A 24081-nucleotide genomic window follows, 5' to 3' on the forward strand; every position below is an offset into this window, starting at 1 on the left:
AATTTTATTATTAATAGTGTATTCGAAGGGAGTTAACCAGGCTCTTTTCCAATTAATATAAACTATAATATAGAGTTATTATTATTGGCAAAGTTTTACATACACAAACAGAAATTTGCTAAATCATCTCCCACATTAACAGATTTTTATATCGAGTTTGACTTTTTTATTTCTACTGTAAAATTGTTGAGAAGCAAAAAATCTGAGATATGCATCAATTATTATGACAATTTTTTTGATTCACCAGTCAATTCTTTAAATCATTGAATGTAGAAACGCTGTACACTATCCTTCGTTTAACTCTAATTTATTTTATTTACTTTTATTTTTGTTGCTTATTACCATTGTTGTATTAGTTTTTTTTTTGTGTGTGTGTGTTTTATATTTTGTATTGTGTTGTATGTTTGTTCCTTAAGGTTATGCAATAATAAATAAAAAAAAAATTATAAAAAAGCCCATCTAGTCTCTACTCTCCGAGGTGTTGTGTATTATATTATGTTAAAACATTACATCCAGATGCACAATAAATAGGTTCTTATTAACATATTACTTTGCGTGATGACATCATTGCTTAATCTCAACTCAAAACTATCTTTATCTAGTATAAAAATAATGAATGTTTTCTCAAATTGACTGGCCATCTAAGCAAAAACATTATTTGAAATATGTCCATTTAGATTTGTATGAAAAATATACTTGGCTATTTGTAAAAGTAATACAAACACTTAAGACTGATAATGAACTGTTACATACTTTTAAACAATCACAGCTTGTGTACTTACTTTTTTAAAATTGTGAAAATAACACATTAGTGAAAGTGACAACAAGTATAGCCCTATTGGAATGTATTGCTTCCTAAATTACCAACAATTACACATGTTAACAAATATCAGTAAGTTACAGTTTTTTTCAGTGGCTTTGATGCATTTCTCACAACACTATTTACATTTGCACAACATTTAATGCATTTCTCTAAATAATTAGTACAGACTGCAAAACCTAGTTGATAACCTGCTAAAGTGTGTCAAAATGGAGAGCTCATTCCTCAAAAGCAAGTGTTCATGTTAATGAAAGTGTCAGTGTTTTCAAGATGAAGAGTCCTGACCCCATTGTTTATGAACAAGATAGTCAAATGTCTTTGGCACGTTTTTATTATGAGTTTACTCTGTACATGTTTTCCAATGAAAAAAAGTCAGATTTTGGGGACATGTCCCCGAAAATGCTCAAGACACCACTATTTACTATTTGCACAGCCATTTTAAAAAATAAAATAGTTAGACATCACTGCATTTAGTGAGGTATCTGAGTACAAGACACTGAATATATATGTTTCACATGTTTACTGCATTTGCACTTTACAATTCTAATTTATTCACAGAATGGTGCAAAATAATAAATACATTCTTATTTACAACAAACATAAACTTTCTTTGGGTAGAGCTGTGCACAACTGTAAACAATTTTGGAGTACATATTAGAAATGAATCTACAACATACACAGGTCTGTAAATCATTCAAGAAATTGTTCAATTTAGAAGACATTTTTAGGGGGGAAAAAAAAGATGTAATTTTTTTTTTATAAAATGTGCTTGACAAATTTTGACAATTAGTTCAACATTTTTGTATGTAATGACTCCAGTAATGAAATGAGGACTATTAGTTTTATATGCAATAACTATTTAGCATTCACAGGTTTAGTTTTAATTTTGACTGACATGACATAAGCAAATGGTAATGTTTTAAAACTGCAGAGAGTTGTACGAAAGCAATTAATGAATGTCCAAAAGCATTTGCAATTTGTAGGAAGGAATGAGAAACTGCTACTATAATGTGCACAAATGACTAATTGTTTTGAGAAATGCATTACTGTTTGTGCAAATGTAAATAGTGTTGTGAGAAATGCACCAAAGCGACTGAGAAAAACTGTAACAGGTATGAAAAACAATCTGAGCTAGCAATTTACTCTACTGATTGTAGCCTGCAGCCACTGCTCTTTTAAGTCACTTTTTAAAATTTGCTAAAAGTAGCCAAATGAATGTTACAAATTGCTAAATTTGTTGCTTGGTGCTTTTTGAAAAAAAAAAAAAAAGTTGCTAGGATAGTTTGAAAAGTTGCTAAATCTAGCAACAAAATTGCTAAGTTGGCAACACAACAGCTCCCCCTTGTGGAACATCTCCCCTTAACCCTTGTATGCGCAAACTGTAAAATAGATATAGAAAAAATAAACTTAGACAGGTCACTTTAGACCAGGGGTCACCAAACTTGTTCCTGGAGGGCCGGTGTCCTGCAGAATTTTGCTTCAACACTAATCAAACACACCTGAACAAGCTAATCAAGGTCTTACTAGGTATACTTGAAACATCCAGGCAGGTCTGTTAAGGCAAGTTGGAGCTAAATCCTGCAGGGACACCGGCCCTCCAGGACAGAGATTGGTGACCCCTGCTTTAGACCCATGGAGTGCATCAAAGGGTTAATTAAGAATAACACCTGTACTTTCGTAGAGTTATACAGTAAATAGACAGAAAACCAAAACTTTTAGTTAATTAGTCCTGAGATATTAATACTTTATGCTTTTACCAAACAATGTCTTGTTAATCCAATGAATACCATAAAGATATTAGAACAGTCTAGCTTAGGCCCAATTAAAATTCTGTTTGTGTACCCCTACCCCTTGGCCCTTACAACCGAGGGTTGAGAGGAAGGGCTTAAGAATTTACCCATAAGAATTGGGACAGCACTACAGCACCTGCACACGTCAACATATGTCATCACGGTCTCCAGCTTCATTTGAGATCATGCTCTAGTTATTCCAGCTGTGCTAGTTTTTGGTATTTATCTTCAGGAAATCACTGAAGGCATTTATCATGTTATCATAACGATCTAATGTGGCAATAAAATCGTAACAGTACTGTGTATTTACACCGTGGCCATGTGTAAACACATGAAAACAACACTAAGCAGGCAGTCACTGTAAAAAGCTTATTTCCAGCCACTAGACTTTTCTGACAGGGCATTCAAGTGTCATTGAGTGACAGAATGCTGTGGGACTGCTATACAGGAGTTTTAAAGCATGTCAATAAAACACGAACACGGTTAGGAATATATTAAAACGTGTTTGTTTGTCGTAAAAATTCGTAATAATGACAAAAAATACTAATTTGTGGATCTCCTTACTTCCGGGTTCAGCAATACTGCCACTGTAGCAGGTGTACTCTGGGAAATTTTCTTACACCTTGATTTCGAGTGTGGTCCTGAAAAATCTTAGTTCGAAGGGCTATTCACCCCTACTCCTTAGCTCTACGCCGTCAAGCTAAAGAGAATTGGGACGTCCTACCCCTTGTGAACGCACAAAATTAGGTGTAGGGGTAAAGACTAAGGGGTAGAATTAGGATTGGGCCTTAACCTTACACCTATCTTGATTCAATCCTGCTATTTTAGTCAAATTTACATCACATAGTCCTTCAGCCACATCGGCTTTCTTCTGAAACGCTGCTTTAATGGACTTACAACATTTTCTGTTGTTGAGGCAGAACTTGGTTGTTCTGCAGACCTGAGTCCTGTATGTAATGGTACCAGGTGAGACAAGTCCAGGTCCGTCCATCATTTAGTTCATAGCTATGCTTTCCTTGTCTTCTGATAATCTGCATAGGTCCACTGAATTTTGAGGTTCCTTTCATGACACAAACCGGCTTTCTCACACATACACAGTCCCCTTCTCATAGCTTTGGAATTTCTTCTTTCCGCTTTGTATCCACGTACGCTTTCATTTTCAGTTGTTTCTTCTTTACTGTGGTTCTCATTTTCCTTGTAGCGGGGGTTTTGTTGCATGGTGTGAGAATTGACAACTTTGTTCTCATTATTCTTCCAAACAGGAGCTTAAAAGGAGACATTCCTGTAGTGGCATGAGGTGTAGCTCTGTACATTTGCAAGAATTCCACTACAAAGGAAGTCCATGGCACTCCTCTTTGTGCAGTCAGAATAGCATCTTTCAGCACTTTATTCCAACGCTCCACTGCTCCATTTCCTTCAGGATAATATATGGAGAAATGTCATCAAGCTTGTTCACATAAATATAAATGAGAGAGGGACAGACAGAAAAGAGAAAAGGTAAAGGAAATAGTTTGACCCCTTAATAGTTAAACCCTAAATATTTTAACTTGTTGGACTCTACAGGCTTACACACACACACACACACACATACACAGATACAGATAGACAATCACCACCTAGCCCCTCATCCCACACCTTTGTGTGCTTTCACCCACTGGAGGGGGAAAGTGGGTCTGTGACCAGCGCCCCCTGGCTGCAGGACCAGATGGCTGCCCGCCCTCATCGGACTATATCCACATTCCCAGTTGCGATGTCATGTCTTGTCTGTTAATGTGCTTGACTGCTGGGGCTTTTTTTTCTCCCTGTTCTCACCCTGCCCTAATTCAAGAGCAAGGCGAGAAGGAGTTTTTTGCCTCTCTCTCCTGAAATGTATCTTACTTCCTTTTTCTAAATGCTACCTACTGTGACCGGTCTTCCCCTGAAAAATGTGATGTTTGTGTATGGTCGGGGTGGGGGGGGATCTATTTTACTATACGAAAGTGTATGTGACAAATAAAGGCCTGATTTGATTTTGATTTGATGCACAAGCTATAAAATAGAAAAAATAAACTTTGACGGGTCACTTTAGACCAGGGGTCACCAAACTTGTTCCTGGAGGTCGGGTGTCCTGCAGATTTTAGCTCCAACCCTTATCAAACACACCTAAACAAGCTAATCAAGGTCTTACTAGGTATGCTTGAAATATCCAGGCAGGTTTGTTGAGGCAAGTAGGAGCTAAACCCTGCAGGGACCCCGACCCTCTAGTACCGAGACTAGTGACCCCTGCTTTAGACCCATGTAGTGCATCAAAGTGTTAAAGATCCAATTCCAAAACTCCTCATTGAGAAAATAAGAAAAAGGACAGAGAAAAAATTTAACCAAAACATGCAACATGAAAATAACAAATATCACGTTTTGATTATTTGTAATGAAGACAACAATATTCAAAAAGTATACATTTATTCTGATTTAATGGTGAATTTGTTATACAGTTGAAGTCAGAATTATTAGCCCCCCTGAATTATTAGCACCCTGTTTATTTTTTCCCCAATTTCTGTTTAACAGAGAGTATTTTTAACACATTTCTAATCATAATAGTTTTAATAATGTATTTCTAATAACTGATTTATTTTATCTTTGCCATGATGACAGTAAATAATATTTTACTAGATATTTTTCAAGACACTTCTATACAGCTTAAAGTGACATTTAAAGGCTTAGCTAGGTTAATTAGGTTAACTAAGCAGGTCAGGGTAATTAGGCGAGTTATTGTATAGCAATGGTTTGTTTTCTAGACTATCAAAAAAATAGCTTAAAGGGGCTAATAATTTTGACCTTAAAATTATTTTTAAAAAGTTAAAAACTGCTTTTATTCATGCAAAAATAAACTAAATAAGACTTTCTCCAGAAGAAAAAATATTGTCAGACATACTGTAAAAATTTCCTTGCTCTATTAAACATCATTTGGGAAATATTTGAAAAAGAAAAAAAAAGCAAAGGGGGCGAATAATTCTGACTTCAACTGTATATCTTCAGTAACAAAAGAATGTTTGTTGCACAGACACATTTCAAGATAAAAGGTTCAAATGTCTAGCCAACACATACATTTTCCTTGTAAGGAACAAAAAGAATAAACCATTTAAGCATATACAGAAAATGTTAATAAAAAATGAAATGAATGTAAGCAGCCATTTTTAAAATACTCTTGTTCTGACTTGCTAGTGATACTTGGAACACTATCTCATACTTGTTCAGACAAATATGAGCAATACAGTTATTATGAATAATTATGTTAGACCACCATTAGAATTTAATGCATATAAAAAAAAAGTCAAATACAGTATAAAAAATGCATATAAAGCTGCTTTTATATTCTCATGTGACTAAGTAACATTAGTAAAATATATATTTCCTCCAACAAATTAATTTTGACTTAAATAATCTGAATATTCATCCTCATCTTCAGAGTTTTGGGACTGTACATCAGAAATCCAGGTAGGTCCCATTACAGCAGTTTCTACTGGGCTCTGAGGATATGATCCCAGCTCATCTTTAGTCCTGCAGGTTTTATCAGGATCAACTTTGTGTTTCTCTGCTAAAAATCCTCCTAGCCTCACAGAAAACAGGTTTACATCTGTACTGTTTTCACTGTCCTGCTTTTCCAAAGCAAGGGGGACAACAGAACATAAGTTCGGAAGTTGAGTTGTTCCTTGAGCAAGGTGTTCACACCTAGGAGAGGCTGTTGGTTCAGCTGGCTCAGTATGGACATGACTGCCTTCGTACATAATCAAACCATTATTCTGAGCATTCATGGAAGAGGTGGGGCACAGCTGTTTATCTGGACTTTGATTCATAAGCAAACAAGAACTAGATGACACTGGAAAAATAGCGAGAGAGGAACCCTGAAAATCCTGATACAGGTCCACAAGTTTTTCATATTTCAGTTCCTCCTCTGCCTCTCCCTCAATCTCTTTTTCCAGTCTGCCTTTCTCCTCATAGAGGGCACTGATGGGTTCACCAGTAGGGATAAAAATAACATTGTTTATACCCTTATACGAGCCCTGAAACAAAAATTAGGAAAGTTTGTTAAATCATAACTGTGGCAATTTACATAATTTTAGTCATAAGAAACAACAGCAGAGCAGAGGATGTGGATGCAAGTTGTTTTTTTACAGCGCACGAAAGAAAGAAAACTTGAAATAATAAACTTCTGAGGTTACGTTTTTGCAATACTGTGCAATCATGTAATCCATCAGCAAGTAGGGCTGCCCCCGACTAAAGATATTTCTAGTCGACTAACACTTCTGCATTTTAGCGATTAATCAAATAATCGTTAATTTATGATATTAATATAATAACTTGCGTATATACTAGGAATATAGTCCAAGTTGAAGCTTAACACCTCCACGTGACAGAAAATGCTAAAGCATGATATTAGCGCATTCAAAACGAAAATTAAGCGCTTAAAACGGAATAGTAAAGCGTTTAAAGTATACAGTGCTTACACACAAAAATCAGTGGCCGTAATGTTATAACGTTAGGCTAATTATGACATAAAAACAGCAATCAGACTGCCTGTGCATTTTAATAATTTATTATCAAAAATACAAACTGTAACAGTTACATGTCAAACAAATACAAAACAAACAAAAAAAAAACAGTTTTTAATAAACTAATAAACTAAAATTTGTTCTTTAAAATAAATCAAATAAACTTATTAGCAACTTAGGCCTAGTACAAAACTAGGCAAAAAAAAAAACTAATAAATACTGTAGCAAAAACGCTGTTTGGTATAAAAATACAGTGGAAAATTATATATTTATTTATTATTTATTATATATAAATTTATATAATTTTTATATTGTTCAAAAGGAAAATTAACAAAAACGAACAACTTAATAAATGCACATCGCACAACGCCAAAACTTAGAATAAAAAAAGAAGGCGGCAAACAAATTAACAGCCTAATTATGATTAAATTGTTTAGAACAACTATATTTAAGACACATTGTGGAACAAATAATTTAAAGAACACTAACACAAATCAAAAATATCAGAGCAAAGCCACAAACTGCCATTAAGACGACGGATGAGTCTTGACCTGAAACAACAAATTAAAAACATAAGACTAATTTTTCTAACAGAATAAAAAACAACTTCTGCATTATATAAAAACGAAAAAATACAAATAATATGTATTTATTTATTTGTATAGCCTATCCTTTATAAAAATAAAATACCCGTTTTTTATATATATAGCCTAACGGATAGCAAACAGAAAAACTACAAAAAGGAAATTAACCATTCTTACCTAAGCTTTCAATTCGATTTTATTTTTTTCATATTATGTGAGAGGAACACCAGCTTGTCCACATTGCTGGGAAGAAGGGAGCTTCTCGACTTGTTCACAATAAAGCCGGCCTTTGAAAAGATGCGCTCTGATGGAGTGGATGTGGAAGGGATACAGTGGAGGCGTTTAGCTGCTTTAGCGAGCTTTGGCTATCGATGTTCATTTTTTAGCCACCATGCCAATGGTCCCGAATCAACCTTTGTTTTATCTGCCAAGTACATTTTTAGTTCATCCTTCTCTTCTGCATGCTCCTCCTCATCAATGGCCATCAGCATGGATATCTCGGCCTGCTTTTCCTTTTTCGGTTCGGGCTCACCCTCCTCTGCAGGGCTAATGCTGCCATGCTCACTTTCTGGCGCAGCTTCTGTAGATAAACTTTCTGCCAGATCCGACACTGTGGAGTACGCATCTTCTCGTTCGTGTTGGTCAAAGAATGACAAGCTCTTAAAACGTGGGTCTAAGACAGCAGCTTGTATATAAATGCTGTTCGCAATATTTTCCGTCATTTGCCATCTCGTGTCGATTTCTTCTGATAGGCAAATATTTTCCTGCAGAGTTTGCAAACAGCCTTTTTAGGGTCGTCCTTCGACTTTTCAAAATGATCCCACACTTTGGACTATTTTCCTGACATAATTATTAGCGTCAGTCAGACACCTCTCCCACAAGTGCGCTTTGGTATACCGTGAGGCGCGAGATCGCGTTAAACTGTTGTTGCTGATGTCATACACTGACTGCGCAGCCCTTGATTGCGTAATTTCACGTGATTTTTTTTTTTTTTGCAACTAACCGACTAATGAAAATGTATTCGACCAAGCCCTCTTCATATCGACTTAAGTTTAGTCGACTATTTGGGGGCAGCCCTATCAGCAAGTTATTTATTTGTTTAAAAGCATGAATGCAATGTACAGTAATATACAGTGCATCTGGAAAGTATTCATAGTCCTTCACTTTTTCCACATTTTTTTAATGTTACAGCCTTATTCCAAAAGGATTATACCCTATAATGACAATGTGAAAAAAGATTTTTTGAAATTGTTGCAAATTTATTAAAAATAAAAAACCTGAAAAATCACATGTACATCAGTATTCACAGCCTTTGCCGTAAAGCTCTAAATTGAGCTCAGGTAATTCTGTTTCCACTGATCATTTTTGAGAAGTTTCAGCAGCTTAATTGGAGTTTAACTGTGGTAAATTCAGTTGATTGTAAATTATTTGAAAATGCATAAACCTGTCTATATAAGGTCCCAGGGTTGGCAGTGCATGTCAAAGTACAAACCAAGCATGAAGACAATAGAAATTGTCTGTAGACCTCCAAGACAGGATTGTCTCGAGGCACAAGGCTGTGGAAGGTTACAGAAAAATGTCTGCTGCTCTGAAAGTTCTAATGAGCACAGTGGCCTCCATCATCCGTAAGTGGAAGATGTTTGGAACCACCAGGACTCTTCCTAGAGCTGGCCGGCCATCTAAGCTGAGTGATCGGGGGAGAAGGGCCTTAGTCAGGCAAGTGATCAACAACCCGATGGTCACTCTGTCTGACCTCAAGCATTCTTCTGTAGAGAGAGGAGAACCTTACAGAAGGACAACCATCTGTGCAGCAATCCATCAACCAGGCCTGTATAGCAGAGTGGCCAGACGGAAGCCACTCCTCGTCTGGAATTTGCCAAAAGGCATCTGAAGGACTCTCAGGCCCCGTTTACACTAATGCGTTTTAGTTTGAAAACGCGTAAGTTTTGCTACGGTTGCGCCAACCGTCCACACTATGCCGGAGTTCTCGAGCGCCAAAAACTGAGCGTTTTGAAAATGCTGGAGAGGCCGTTTTCATTCTGAAATGCTGCTGCTCCGTCTCAGTGTGGATGAGCAAAAACTGAGACATCTGAAAACGGAGGCGGGGCTGCTGACATTCGCCTCTCTGATTAGGGCTTTTCCTCAATATTAAGTAGCCTAACAAACACAGTTCAGTCCTGCATCCTCTCCTTGTAAGTTCAGACTTCGCAAGTTTGATCAAGGCTGCAGTCTCTTCTTCTCAGTTTGATATGAAAAACAGACTATACCGAGGACACGGGTAAATCTTCAAAGGGAACAGTGTACTTTATAACTTCATTCACATCACCCTGGCTACGTTGTTTCACTTTCTCAACAATAAAATGTAAACATGATTTAAGGAACTGCCTATTTTCATTTTAATATTAGCAACTTAACAGACAGCAGAAATGTTGAGGCGTTGTGCTGTATATATGAGCGTCATCTTCACTGTGTGGATATTTATAACAAAACGGAGCCTATAACAACAGCCTCCTTTCAATTTCAGTGAAAATATGAAACATACCCTCTCTTTTGCTGAATATCAGTTTTAATAATTGATAATGGCCATTATAAAGTATAACATACAATAAGTTTATACATTATAGGAAATAAAGGCAAGCGATCAGTCAATATGCAGAATGTAGGCTACGTGAATACATTAATCATTAACTTATCTTTGCGCTCAGCCAAAACACGTTACCTGCAAACAAGTAATAGATTCCAATGACCAAAGTCAGGGAATATGTCGTTAGATAAAGACAACAAGATGAATGATGAATGAAATATCCCGTTTAATAAATATAGTGAGATTAGATCCAGCGGGAGATGCTTGATGAGCAGTCCGACTCACAGAGCTCTCATCTGGGTAGATGGGCTGCAGCGCTTGCCTGAGAGTGTGTGTGTGGTCACGTGATGTGCGTTTTCAGCGTTTTGGTGTGGATGGAGAGCTGTACAGAAACGCTGGGTAAAACGCAAGTGTGGACGCGGATTGTTTTCATTCTAAAACGCCATTTTAAAACTAAAACGCACAAGTGTAAACGGGGCCTCAGACCATAAGAAACTAATTTTGCTGGTCTGATGAGACAAAAATTTTTTTAACTCTTTGGAGTAAATGCCAGGCGTTACATTTGGAGAAATCCTGGCACCGCTCATCACAAGGCTAATACCATCCCTACAACAGTGAAGCATGGTGGTGGCAGCATCATGCTGTGGGGATGTTTTTCAGCAACAGGAACTGGAAGACCTGTGACTGTGGCAATGTACAGAGACATCCTGAATGAAAACCTGCTTCAGAGTGCTCTTGACCTCAGATTGGGTCGATGGTTCATCTTCCAGCAAGACAATGACCTAAAGCATATCGCCAAAATATCAATGGAGTGGCTTCACAACAACTCAAAGAATGTTCTTGAGTGGCCCAGCCAGAGCCCAGACCTAAATCCTATTGAACATCTCTAGAGAGATCTTAAAATGGCTGTACACCATTGCTTCCCATCCAACCTGATAGAGCTTGAGAGGTACTGCAAAGAGGAATTGGCAAAAAATCCCAAAGACAGGTGGGCCGAGCTTGTGGTATCATATTCAAAAAGACTTGAGGATGTAATTTTTTTGTGTGCATTAACAAAGTATTGAGCAAAGGCTATGAATACTTATGCACATGTGACTTTTTATTTATTTATTTATTTTTTGCAACAATTTTATAAAAAATCTACATTGTCATTATGGGGGATTGTGTGTCGAATTTTGAGAAAATTAATGAATTTAATCCATTTTGGAATAAGGCTGTAACATAAAAAATGTGGAAAAAGTAAGGTGCTAAGAATACTTTCTGGATGCACTGTATGGGACTTTGAATCAATTTACAAGCATGTTTTTGGCCAACAGTTTTACCACAAATTATGTAGCTAAACCTTACTTATCTCTAGCCAAATTGATATCCTTTATGTACCCTCATTCAACTCTTTCATATCATTATGTCAAATATTTGTATCATTTCAATAAATAAAAATTACTTTCATCAGTTTTGTTTTGAGTTTGAAGGTTTAAACAAAATGTTACTCTTACCAGAACTGCTGGAAGATCTGCTTTTAGACAAAAGAAGTGAACAACAAGTCTCGGAGTGCACATCACGAATATCACCATCAGGAGACAAAGAATGACAGAGATAACTGCATCTAAAACAGATAAACAACAATGGATGTTAGCATATTTTCTGTAAATTTACTAAAACGTTTATGTCATTAATCATTAATCAAAAACACATTATTTATTTTTACAAGGCACTAAGGATAAACTGTGTAGTTTAATCAATCTGCCTTTATTTCAGTTCACAAGGGACTTATTCAAATTAGTTGTGCCAATAGTTTTACAAATCTTGATGTGTACCCTGGTCTGATTACCAATCTCTTGCAATATATTAACAAACCATTTTCCAATTTGTCAAGAACAGTATTAGTTGATTATGTATTTATTATCATTAATACTTTAACTTTAAAATATATTGCATCTTTAGCATTATATATTGCTGTTCAAAGCTGTTACATTATTGAAAGAGAGAGAAAAAAAAAACAATACCTGAAACATTTGCTGTTTTAGGGGTTGAGGCACATACTGGTGGTCTGTTGGGTGGGCTTCGATCAATGATACTGACAGTCACACAGTACCTTTGGCCAGGGGCCAGGTTGCTAAGGGGTTCATTCCCCAACCCTTCCTTATCCACAGTAAACTATAAGTGAGTAACAACAAAAACATATTTATATAAAAATACACATTTAACACATTACTACAGGGGATGGGGGCTCTACTGTTTCACTACGATTTATCATTCCTAGGGCCCTTTAATAATTATATAGATTTTTATACTTTTATATATTGATTATTAGGGGCCAAGCCTATTGGAGAAAAGGGCTCTATGAGAAGTATTACTGCCCAAGTCCAAAAGCTGCAGGGTCCTATTGTTTTCTCAGAATTATTATTATTATAATCATATTAAATTCCTTTTGCAATTACTGTATTGCAATTACTTTAGTATGCCCTGAGCAGAGTGGTGCAAGGACCATCTTGAAATTGCTCCATTTATTATTATTATTATTATTATTACTATTATTATTATTATTATTATTATTATTATTATTATTATTGGGTCATGAGCAATGGTGAAGTAAGGACCCTTTTAGAACTGCACAGTTTATTAGGGCCCAAGCCAAAAGGGGCACAGGGCCTAATTATTTGAGCTTGCTTTCTAATTACTTGGAAAAAACTAATGACACAAGGAATAGAAAGCACGAAATCTCACTAAAATCTCAATCTAGTTTTGTTTTCTTTGTTTGTATTTATGGATTACAATGAAATATTACTGACATCTGGTGGAAATTTCAAGTCAACAGCGTCTTTAGAAATGTGTTTTCTGAGAAAAAATGTGTTAAATATTGTTGAATATATTGTTTAAAGAGCCCATATTATGGGTTTTTGAAAATTCCCCTCCATGTAGTGTGTAACACAGCTCTAAGTGAAGTGAAGTATCCAGCTAAGGCTTAAATCTGTAAGAATACAGTGTTTAAAACTGTTGATTCATCTATAAAAGAGTCGATTCATAGTGCTTCAAACGAGTCGCCTTGATACCGACTCATTAGGTGTTTCGCCATGACGTACGAACGAAACTAAGTTTTTCACGTGCACGCGCAAACCCGGGAGATTTCAAACCTGAGGCCCCGCCCTCTGACGCAGTAACCCAGACACACACACACACACACACCCACAAACACACGCACACAAACATGCCGGTCGATTGAAGTCACATTGCAGATGGATATATTGAGTCTCTACCCAAAGATGAAACCTCAGCATTATAGCCAAGCAGTTGGAAACTACTGGAAACTTCTGGAAGCTACATGCTACAAAGAATACTTCATCTGCGTTTGTTAAAGGAAGGATCAGTAACTTACTGATGGACATCAGGATGGGTTTCTTCCATTTCTCAAGTGTAAGTACGTGCGGTTAAAGTTGTTGCCTCGTTGACTCTAGCTTGCAAATGTATTTAGTTGTGATTTGTTACTTGTAACCGAGTGTACTGTATCAGGTTAACTGGCTATATTCTCTTATCGCGTGCAAAGTCACGTTAAAAACGCGACGCGTGCTGCTTTGTTTATGGAGCTCCGTGGTAACGTTAGAGGTGTGCATACCCGCGGCTGTCCCCGCGCCAGATTTCTGCGGCGCGGGAATAAATTTCCGAATAAATCGCCGGAGCGGTCGTTAACGGGTTTGATTTGGGACGGGAGCGGGCTGCCTGAGAAAGAGAAAGATGTGTCTGCTTGGTGCTTGTGTGTTAGTGCGCACGCGCGCGTATGAGAGAGAGAGAGAGAGAGAGAGAGAGAGAGAGAGAGAGAGAGAGAGAGAGAGAGAGAGAGAGAGAGAGAGAGAGAGAGAGAGAGAGAGAGAGAGAGAGAGAGAGAGAGAGAGAGAGAGAGAGAGAGAGCGAGCGAGCGAGAGCTTTATGCTTGGTGCTGTGTGTGTGTTTATACAGATTTTCGGTTTTGTTCTCCCCGCTCTTTAGCGGGATCGGGCGCGGCGGGCAGAATACGGGGCGGGTTCTAAGGCTAAAACCTGGCGGGTGCGGGCGGAAGCGGGAGCGTTCTCGTCCGGAGGTGTTTGTGTGTGTGTGGCAGCTAAAATCCACGCCTACACTATCTAGCGTGTATGAACTGTGATTACTTTTTAAATTGCTGATTAGCTATTGGCCATTTCACTCTCTGACTGAAGGCAGTCGACCAATCGCGACAGACTGTCATCGGTCCAATCAGCGCAGATTAGCTTCGCGCTAAGGAGGGGTTTGGGAAAAAATGAATCACTGGACGATTCATACAGGAGTCGCTGGGATAATTAGGTAAAAATAAATGCAGATTATAAGACCATGAAAGTGTTTTTTGACCTTGCATGCATATTAGACTGTTGTTGGAGACCCTTACAACCAAGATATGACCCTATTTCATGTATAATATGGGCTCTTTAAAAATGTTTTAAGTTAGTGTCACACTAAGTTAGTGTGATATCCAGAGAGGCAATTGCAGATTAGGAAGTGAAATGGAGCCTAAATAGTTACGTTGTTAGTTGTTTCTTGAAAATAGCGAGTGACTCTGCTGTTCTGATGCAGTTAGGGAGTTCATTCCACCAACTGGGCAGATTGAGCGTGAGCGTTCGCGAAAGTGATTTCTTCCCTCTTTGGGATGGAACCACGAAGCGACGTTCATTCACAGAACGCAAGTTTCTGGAGGGCACATAGATCTGCAGAAGTGAGAGCAGATAAGAAGGAGCAAGGCCAGAAGTCACTTTGTAGGCAAACATCAGAGCTTTGAATATGATGCGAGAAGCAACTGGCAGCCAGTGCAAACGGACTAGCAGTGGAGTGACATGTGCTCGTTTTGGTTCATTGAAGACCACTCGTGCTGCTGTGTTCTGGAGCAGCTGAAGAGGCTTGATAGAGCTAGCTGGAAGCCCAGCTAGTAGAGAGTTGCAGTAATCCAGGTTGAAGAGAACAAGAGCTTGAACAAGGAGTTGAGCTGCATGTTCAGATAGGAAGGGTCGGATCTTTCTGATGTTATAGAGTGCGAATCTGCACAATCGAGCAGTTCTAGAAATGTGGTCGGAGAAGTTTAGTTGGTTACTCCAAGGCTTTTCACCATTTTGGATGCAGTAATGGTTGCCCCATCCATCTGGATTGAAAAGTTATGGTGTAGAGTCGGTTGGCAGAAACTTCAAGCATTTCCATTTTTGCGAGGTTAAGCTGAAGATGATGATCTTTGATACTGGTCTGTAGTTTTCAAGTAGTGTATGGTCCAGGTTGGGTTTCTTTAGCAGTGGGGTTACCCTAGCCTGCTTAAATGAAGTGGAGAATAAACCAGAGTCAAGAGATGTGTTAATTAAGTGAGTCAGTGTTGGTATGACTGCAGGAGAGATGGCTTGCAAGAGATGAGAGGGAATGGGATCGAGTGGACAGGTGGTTGCATGGCTAGATAGCACGAGTTTGGACACCTCAGACTCAGAGAGCTGAGAAAAAGAGGTGAGTGTGTGTGTGGTGTTATACATACCTCTGACTTATGTAGCCGGAGGTATGTATGGCAGCATTTAATTTTTTAGGCGAACGCTACGGGGCGGTGTGACGCTGTTCCCTTTTGCACCTGCCGGCTGACCACTTACTTCCGTGTGGAGGGCTTTCCCACCGCAACCATCATTATTATTGTAATAAGTAAAACAAAGCCTGGTTTATACTTCTGCGTCAAGTGATCATCGTGACCCACGGCACATGCAACACACGTAGCTGTGCATTTATACTTCTGCGCGATGTTTCTGTTGTTCTGCAATAACACTTCCGAAACGCTAGTTGGCAGTGAGGTGTTACTGTTCCTCTGTGTTGAGTTTCTTTGCTAGTGTTTTGTTTTTTCTGAACGCTTCCTTAATGTACAAGTGGCTCAAACTCGCTCATTTTGAGGCAGGAACCGGCGGACGCGCAACAACTTTAACCATGAGGTAAACACAAAACAAAACTTTCCATCTGGAGCTCCTTCACGGGACTCACTTGTAAACAGTTGCTCTGCTCCCTGTCCCGCCCGCACTCGTCAGCGCTATCAAGCCGACCAATCACAGAGCTTGTGCTACGCATCGTTGCATCTTGTAATTATATTTTTTAAAAGGTGCGCGTCAGTGTAGCCGATGGCGAGGGCTATGCGTCAATGCCTAGGCCGTGCCGTAGTATACGCGTGGGTTTGACGCAGAAGTATAAATCATCCTTAATACTAGAATTTCAGGTTTTTCAACATCTGCCATAACATTTAAAGAGCTGCAGGAGCCAAGGGTTATTCCAAATTCGAAATATATAAATGACAACAACTTGAAAGGGTTGTTCATAAGACAACCTTTATAATCATGACCTGGCACATGTCATAATCGCTACATGGTAATATAACATAAACTTACTATCCTTATGCTTTGCCATCATCTGTAATTCGAACTTGTTTCCCTTTTAGGTGATCATGTGCATCATGTGCAAATTAATTTATTATAAAATGCTCCATTGTCTGACTTATCTTAGATTACTTATTCAAACACATCATTAAAAATTTTAATGCTTTATTAAAAATGATTTTCCTGACAATACTAAACGACAATAAGATGTATTTATTAGTTTTTAGTCCTGATTTACTGATACAGGGAATCCTGCAGTGATTTTATTTGAGCTGACAAGTTGAAAGTAGTTATTTCAAGTATTTAAGAAACTATAATAACTATAACTGTTATTAAGTATAATGTTTTAAACAGTAAATGTCATGGCATGTTTTTTGGATGTTGTACCAAAGCACACAGTAGCTCAATAGCATTGTACAGGCAAGATACAAAAATGTAGTTTATTTATCCCAGTAAAAAAAAAAAATAAAAAATTGCACCAATTGTCCCACTTCTCAAGAATTAGCATATATCAAATAATTAGGATGGCAGCATTAAATAAACAAGAGCATAATAAGAGCTCTATTAAAATGTATATAATTAACTTGTTTTTAATTATCAATTTAGTTTTTGCTAAAAACTACCGCATATTTGAAAAACATGGTTGTCTACACTCAGTTGGCAGTCAGTATCACATTTCTAAGAGATCTCTGGAGACTACTCTAGGTTATAAACCGATAAGCATACCAGCCCCAAACAATAACTAACTGAGAGAAAATAAATAAATGACTCTTGCGTCTTGAATTTATACACAGACACAACCTATCGGCTAAAACTGTAATACACATGTCCAAAATCTATCAGAACTATCATGTGAAATACAACATAAATGTGCCTGCATTTAAACTATCATGGTAAATATACATACTTATATATTTCCTTCAAATACTCTGAAACATAACACCACCTATCTTTAATAATATACATATGCAAACAATAGTGACACATTCTGGAAAGTCCTACAGTACCCAATGTCATGACTTTGAAGTTGGCTTTCATGTTCTAGGAATTACTATAAACTGTGAGTAGTAATCATGTAACATTATGTGTAAGACTACTTAATAAGTAATATTCTTTCCATTTAGTCACACTAGAGAAACAAATTTGTGCCTAATATAGAAAAGGGAAAAGTTTGTTTTCTCACCTCTGTTCCATCTTCACTGCTGACCCTCAGTCTATACTTCAACTTGAATGACTTGTAAATTTCAGAGAGCCTCTCAGCAGGTGCTCTGAGACTTACACACAGTGATTGATTACAGACTGTGATTGTCACCAGCGGTGGCTCTAAAATAGCTTTAGGAGGGGGGAAAGACAAGTTGTAAGGAACATTCTACAAAGATACCTAATTCCAGAATGTAATTTTAGAGCTAACAACAGAAGTTTGAGCTATTAAAATAAGACTAATGCTGTTCAGTCGGAGCTAGACTATTTTAATATTACTAATTAATATTTTTTTATATTATATTATTTTATATTAATAATATTATATTATTAATAATAACACTAATAATAAGGATTATTATTATTATTATTATTATTATTATTATTATCATTATTATATTGGAATATTGCTATATGAAGGATTGTGCCACTTGTTAAAATATTAAATATTAAAAAAAAAAATATTACACATTGTGACATCTGCTCACCACCTCAATGACATATTTTTCCTTTATTAATGAGATATCTAAAGGGAATAAGCAAAAAAGAAAATGAATGAATGAATGAATGAATGAATGAATGAATGAATGAATGAATGAATAACGAGATATCTTGTGAATTGAGAGACAACACTTTTCCGCCACTGGTGAGTTGTTATGGCAGTTTAAATTTTCCAATGGTTAATCGTTGGTTACAGTATCTCTCGCGGATACAAAAAGTGTAAAAGCATAATAATAGTTAAAAAAAAAAAAAGTATGTCACCAAATATATTTGACCAGCTGTTGATATACCTGGGCCCAGATTTTCTAGGGTAATCTACTAGGATTTTGGATAAGGGATTGACTGTTTTTACTTATATTCCATAATTTAGATTGGTATTGATTATACTTTAGTTTATTTTTAAGTTCATGGGCGGTTGTTTAAGCATTTCACTGCATACTGTAATGTGTATGACAAATTGAAATTTAATTTGCAACTTCTCAAGGTGTAGATGGATTTATTTGTTCCGAAATAAGGATTAAAATTGTTACAATCTTGTTTTTTATTCTTGGTGTGGTTAATTTTCACATTGTAAAGTTTCTAAATGGACCACAGTAGTTCTAACAAGTCATGTGCGAGAAAACTATCCTCAATCATTAATTTTTGAGCAATAATAAGACATGATAAGCAAAAAGGTGCACTTTAATTTTGAAACGTGACACTAACAGACATGGCCACCAAACATAAATCTAACTCTCATAGTCTCATTTCAGTTGTCAAGGGTTATAAATTTCTATCTATTAATCTGTCAATCTGTTGCCCATCATTTTTGTAACATTTAATTAGCTATATTAAAATAAGAATAAGACATTTAATAACAGTTTTTATTATCTAATGAGCCTAAAACAGCTAGAATTATGCATTTTAGGCTTTATATTATTGTTCATGAAGCAGATGATTTTTTTATCTTTTGTTTAAGGTGTCAGTGAAGAAATTAACAAAACAATAGGTCTAATACAAAATACTGTCAAATAAAACATCGAAAAAATACCAGATGGTAACGGGGCAAAAGTGTGAAAGCACACTCAAACTATTTTTTTTAGAAGATGGCTTTACGCTCTGCTGCAGTTTATAAACTTTAAGCTCATCAGCCTGAGCCTGTTGGTCAGGAGGGTTTTTGTTTTTGCCCTTCTAGTCAAATATATTATGTATCAAATAAACAGATACCAAATCCCCCTCATCTATATTTCTAATCATCATATGTATTATTAATTTGGCACCCCTAATTAACATCGAGCATGTTTTTTTTTTGTTCATGAAGACCTATAAACAAAATCACAGTAGAGTGTCTTACTGTTATCAATGGGTTTGAATGGGGTATAGGACGCATTCGGTGACATATGGCTGCCTAGAGCGGCAGAAACAATAATGTAATAGATTTCCTCCACATCAGAAAAGGCTTCTGTAAGATTACACAGTAGAGGGGATGTCACATTTTCACAGGCCTCCACCACCACCATACTCCCACTGTCAAAAAAGAAAATATTTGAATAAACATACATCAGTGTCTGACAAATTTTTATGAATAGTTAAAAAAAAGAAAAGAAAAATGTGTTATTTTGTCACCCTAAATTTGTACCAAATCTGTATGAGTTTCCTACTGAAGAAAAAAAAAAACGTAAAACTTTTGTTTTTATTCTTGTACTAACAGTCAGTGATTACAATGAATCTTTCCGTTATTTTACACATTTATTCTTTTGTGTTTAGCAGTATGTTAGGATCACAGTTATTCAGGTAAACAGTAAAGGCCAGATTTACTAAACACAGAAAATTTGCAAGATTTACAAAGCATGAATAGTCCCAAATATGTTGGGGTGCTTAGAAAATAATAAATATTCATGCCAAAGTTAGCTTACCTCATACACATTATAACACCCATATTGAGCAAAAGTATTCACCTTATTCTTTGCGTATGGGTGGGCACAGCCATTTGAATTTTTTTGGCTCGAGACTTCCGGTCTCATTTACTTCCATTCATTTTTAAATGTTAAAAAATAGCTTGTTCTGCTGCTTAATGTTGCAAACTGATATTTTCTTATTATATTATTCTATTTTTTCTGTATAGTCATGCAAACACTTGTTTGTAGAGCAAGTAGTTTAATTGTTTTCTGCCGTTTATTATTCCTGGTCATTTCTCCCATAGACAACTGATTCGGAACTTCTAAAACAATCGCAAAAACAGGCGCACTTCCGCATTTTAGAATAAGGTCAATACTTTTACTTTAATTAGGCAATTAGTTAATTAAATAATTATCCAAATAATATTTATATTCGCAAAACCGACAAACTCAGAAGGATACTGTAGTTCAGCCAAAAATGTTTAATTCTGTCATTATTTACTTACCTTTTACATGTACAATATATATGTAAGGAATAATCAACATTGTGGACCACAACGGACTAAAATCCTTTAAAGCATGGCAAGCTTATAATTATCCCACTTATTCCATGGCCATTTGCCAAGGTAGACCAAAGTTTAAACTAGTTTTGCTATTTGCAGCACAATATTTGTCAGAATTTTCCTCAGTTTTGATAGGTTAGATTTTCTAGTCCCTCCATTGAATCAGCAGTGACATGTAGACAGGCAGAAAGAGAAAGCATGTGCGTGCTGTTCATACCTGTTACAAGGCACATAGTTTACCCCTTTTTTATGATTTAATATTAGTATTAAGGTACTTCTGAGTGTGCCAGTTTAGGTTCAGTTAAAACAGTTCAGATTTTTTTATTATAAGGTGTTAAAAAGTGTCATGTTGGGGGCGTGTACACAACTTGCTGTTTTAGGGGTGTGTTGCTTCACATGAAAATTAGTTTCGACTTCCTGCCCAACGTTACAAGGTGGCGGAGCCAAGAGCTCACCCGCTCTGTGTTTGCAACAGACAGGCAGACTGAGAGAAGGAGCAGGAGTAAGATCAGTATTCAGCTGTACATGTACGACTCGGACACAGACCAAGCAGAGAGTACAAAATCATTTGTGTCTTTGTATAGTTTTACAGCCAACTGTGTGCTAGTTTCAAGTGCGGAAATTGTACACCGAGACTAATAACCACGCACACTAAATTAACAGAGCGACACGGCACACCAGACACTCTTTGTGGCGCGGCAGAAACATGAAGTGTCCCGAACTGTCGCGCCTCGCATTTTAGAACTCTAAACACAGGTTTCCATCAGGGCACACACAACAGCATTCCAACTCGGCAGCTGTCCGCGGTGCCCAGCCGCCGACTTGAAGCGCCGCCGCGAGCACCCCGACAGAAACCCACGCCCAGAAGTTCACTGATTTCTGATGTGCTAGAAACCAATCATCTGTGTGACCCAGTAAGTAATGTGCTTGGAAGTATACTTGATAAGACGAATCAGCCTGCGTGCAAGTTTCATCGCAGATATTTGCCATATAACGCTGTAATTTAGAAATACTTAATACATGTACCAAAATTCATAACAGTATCTAATTAAAATTGGTTTCGCATAGTACTAGATTTTATGTTTTAATTTCCCATGCATGAAATTCTGTACATACCTTTTTGTTTTTATTTTGACGGAGTAGTGGACACCATCAGGAGAGCCTGGCCCCATTTTCCAAGACAACAAGTGGACAAAATATTGGGACGACAGGTTTAGATGTTCCGGGGCAGGTATTTCCATGCATAGCACTTAATAGATAAAAAGAAACAATTATATATGCAAATAAAATAACAAAATACGAGGTAATATTATTTTTCCAGTAACTTGTATATATTAATTTAAAATATAATTTGATTAAGATGATTCTAAAAACTTAATAAACTATTTCAGCGCAAGTTAATGTTATTTCATGTCCAAGTTTAGGACACAGTTTTAATAAAACTAAAAAAAAAGTAAAATTTTGGAAAAGAAAAGACAACACCAAGCTAGAGTGAATTTTTCTGGACCAGTCACTTACATTTTTTTTTTTTTTTTTTTTTTACAGGAATCTCTGAACTAATTAAACTAGTTAAAATTCAAATGAAGCAGTGCTGTCAACAAACCTGATTAAAACATAAGTAAATAAAAAAGAATGATCATCTTTCTGTATAATATCTATTCTTCAAAACATTTAGAACAGGAACAAATTACGGTACATATTTCTAATTACAAGGAAAATAAAAACTACTCTAAAAATGACTGGTGACGAGTCTCACGACTTCCATCTTCCCAAAAATTTGAAAAAATCATGATGGGTCTTGATTGATTATACAGGTTTGTTGCAAAACAAATAATTCTTTAAATTATTACCGTGAAACGTTATGTTGACACATTATATATATATATATATATATATATATATATATATATATATATATATATATATATATATATATATATAAACATTATATTGAAACATCTGATTATATTTTCCAGAACAACTGACCCCAGAGTTAAAGGAATCAGAAAAATATAAATTTGTAAGCATGTTTTGTATTTTAAATAAAGGAAATAAACATGCGTTATGGATGTGACAAAAAAGTATGCAAATTTGCAGTATACAACATGCTTTGTTGAAATTCTGTGAATTAAACTGCACAATCCAAAAGAAATAATGTTAATCAAAAGGATAAGAATCGGCTCTCTATAGAACAACTATAATTGATTTTATTTTATTTCATATTTTTGCATTTATGAGGAAAATGTGTCGTTATGGATGTGGCATCTCTCTGTTATGAATGTGACCGATGTGAAATTGCCACTTGTGTGACTTTGGTAAACCAAATATAATAGTTTGAAAACATTGACTGAGATATTTTTTGAGTATTTCAAAATTACTGTAAAATACTTGTTTACACCAAACCGTATTTTGGTGAAAACGTAATTATATTATTTGATTTATTTATTTCATGGCAAGGTTGACATTTGCATGGAATTTCATATATATATATATATATATATATATATATATATATATATATATATATATATATATGTATATATATATATATATTTGACTAACGTTACATTTGTATACATACGTCTGTCACAGTCAGTCAGTAAGCTATAACTTATTTACAAATCAATGAACGTTTCATACTTAACAGTCACATCGTTTTAAAAAGAGCATAAAATACAAAAGCTATACTATGAATCCTCACCTAGGGTAAACAGAACAGTGAATGCAAGTATACTTGTAATCACAGACATTGTGCAATGTCGGAATCGCATTTAGGTGACTCCAGAAGTCGTGTTTTATCTGCCCTCATTGAGACATCCAGTGATTTATTTTCCATAGGTTCCACTTTTCCATATAGCCTAGTTCTTTATAAATATCAGTCCATACTTTCCGTTGAAATTATGTATATAAACACGCTTGCCAACGTAAAAGACTTCCACAGCTTTCGGTTTCATTTGGTGTTTATGATCAGACGTCACATGACTGTGTTCTTTTCCAGGTTTTGTGGCGGTTGGCGTTCAGCGTGTTTACCATCGCCACCTTCTGCTTCGGAGTGTGGAATAGACTGGTCTGCGCTTTGCCTAAATTAATTCATCTTTTAAAGGTTCAAGGACAGACCTGATGCAGGCCAATTGAAAGGGGTGGTTCTTTTTTCTCAAAAAATTGAGTTTTTGCAGTTATTCTCCTAAAAATTCTATTCATTTATGGGGTTCAAATATTACATTTTAGTAACATTTTAAGAACT

General features: G+C 36.3%; 1 protein-coding gene across 6 annotated transcripts; it reads right to left on the reverse strand.

Annotated features, from left to right (window-relative positions):
- Positions 1-366: 366 nt before the first annotated feature.
- Positions 367-23823, reverse strand: crfb2 (cytokine receptor family member b2). 6 transcript variants are annotated; one of them, XR_012385027.1, is made up of 8 exons: positions 23539-23823; positions 21954-22086; positions 19731-19903; positions 17880-18028; positions 12314-12464; positions 11804-11913; positions 2451-4024; positions 367-2268 (listed from the first exon to the last, which is right to left on the reverse strand). XR_012385027.1 is itself a non-coding variant. In XM_073912258.1 (7 exons), exons 1-7 carry the CDS (start codon positions 23606-23608, stop codon positions 3989-3991), a joined length of 822 nt encoding a protein of 273 aa, XP_073768359.1. In that variant the 5' UTR covers positions 23609-23823; the 3' UTR covers positions 367-3988. The 6 variants fall into 6 exon arrangements, 5 of the variants coding, with proteins under 5 accessions (XP_073768359.1, XP_073768358.1, NP_001071094.2 ...); XM_073912258.1 differs by having other exon boundaries at positions 367-4024; XM_073912257.1 differs by having other exon boundaries at positions 367-4057.
- Positions 23824-24081: the final 258 nt, after the last annotated feature.

The sequence above is a fragment of the Danio rerio genome, chromosome 9 (genome assembly GCF_049306965.1).
Source record: "Danio rerio strain Tuebingen ecotype United States chromosome 9, GRCz12tu, whole genome shotgun sequence".
Lineage (NCBI taxonomy): Eukaryota > Metazoa > Chordata > Actinopteri > Cypriniformes > Danionidae > Danio > Danio rerio.

Excerpts from the sequence above, each read along its gene's own strand:
- crfb2 (XM_005167960.6), bottom strand. The coding sequence starts at position 23,608 with ATGCGATTCCGACATTGCACAATGTCTGTGATTACAAGTATACTTGCA. Across the intron at positions 19,904-21,953 it reads GTCAAAATAAAAACAAAAAG|TGGGAGTATGGTGGTGGTGG; the intron begins GTATGTACAGAA and ends CTTTTTTGACAG. Across the intron at positions 6,651-11,803 it reads CAGATCTTCCAGCAGTTCTG|GGCTCGTATAAGGGTATAAA; the intron begins GTAAGAGTAACA and ends TTTTTGTTTCAG.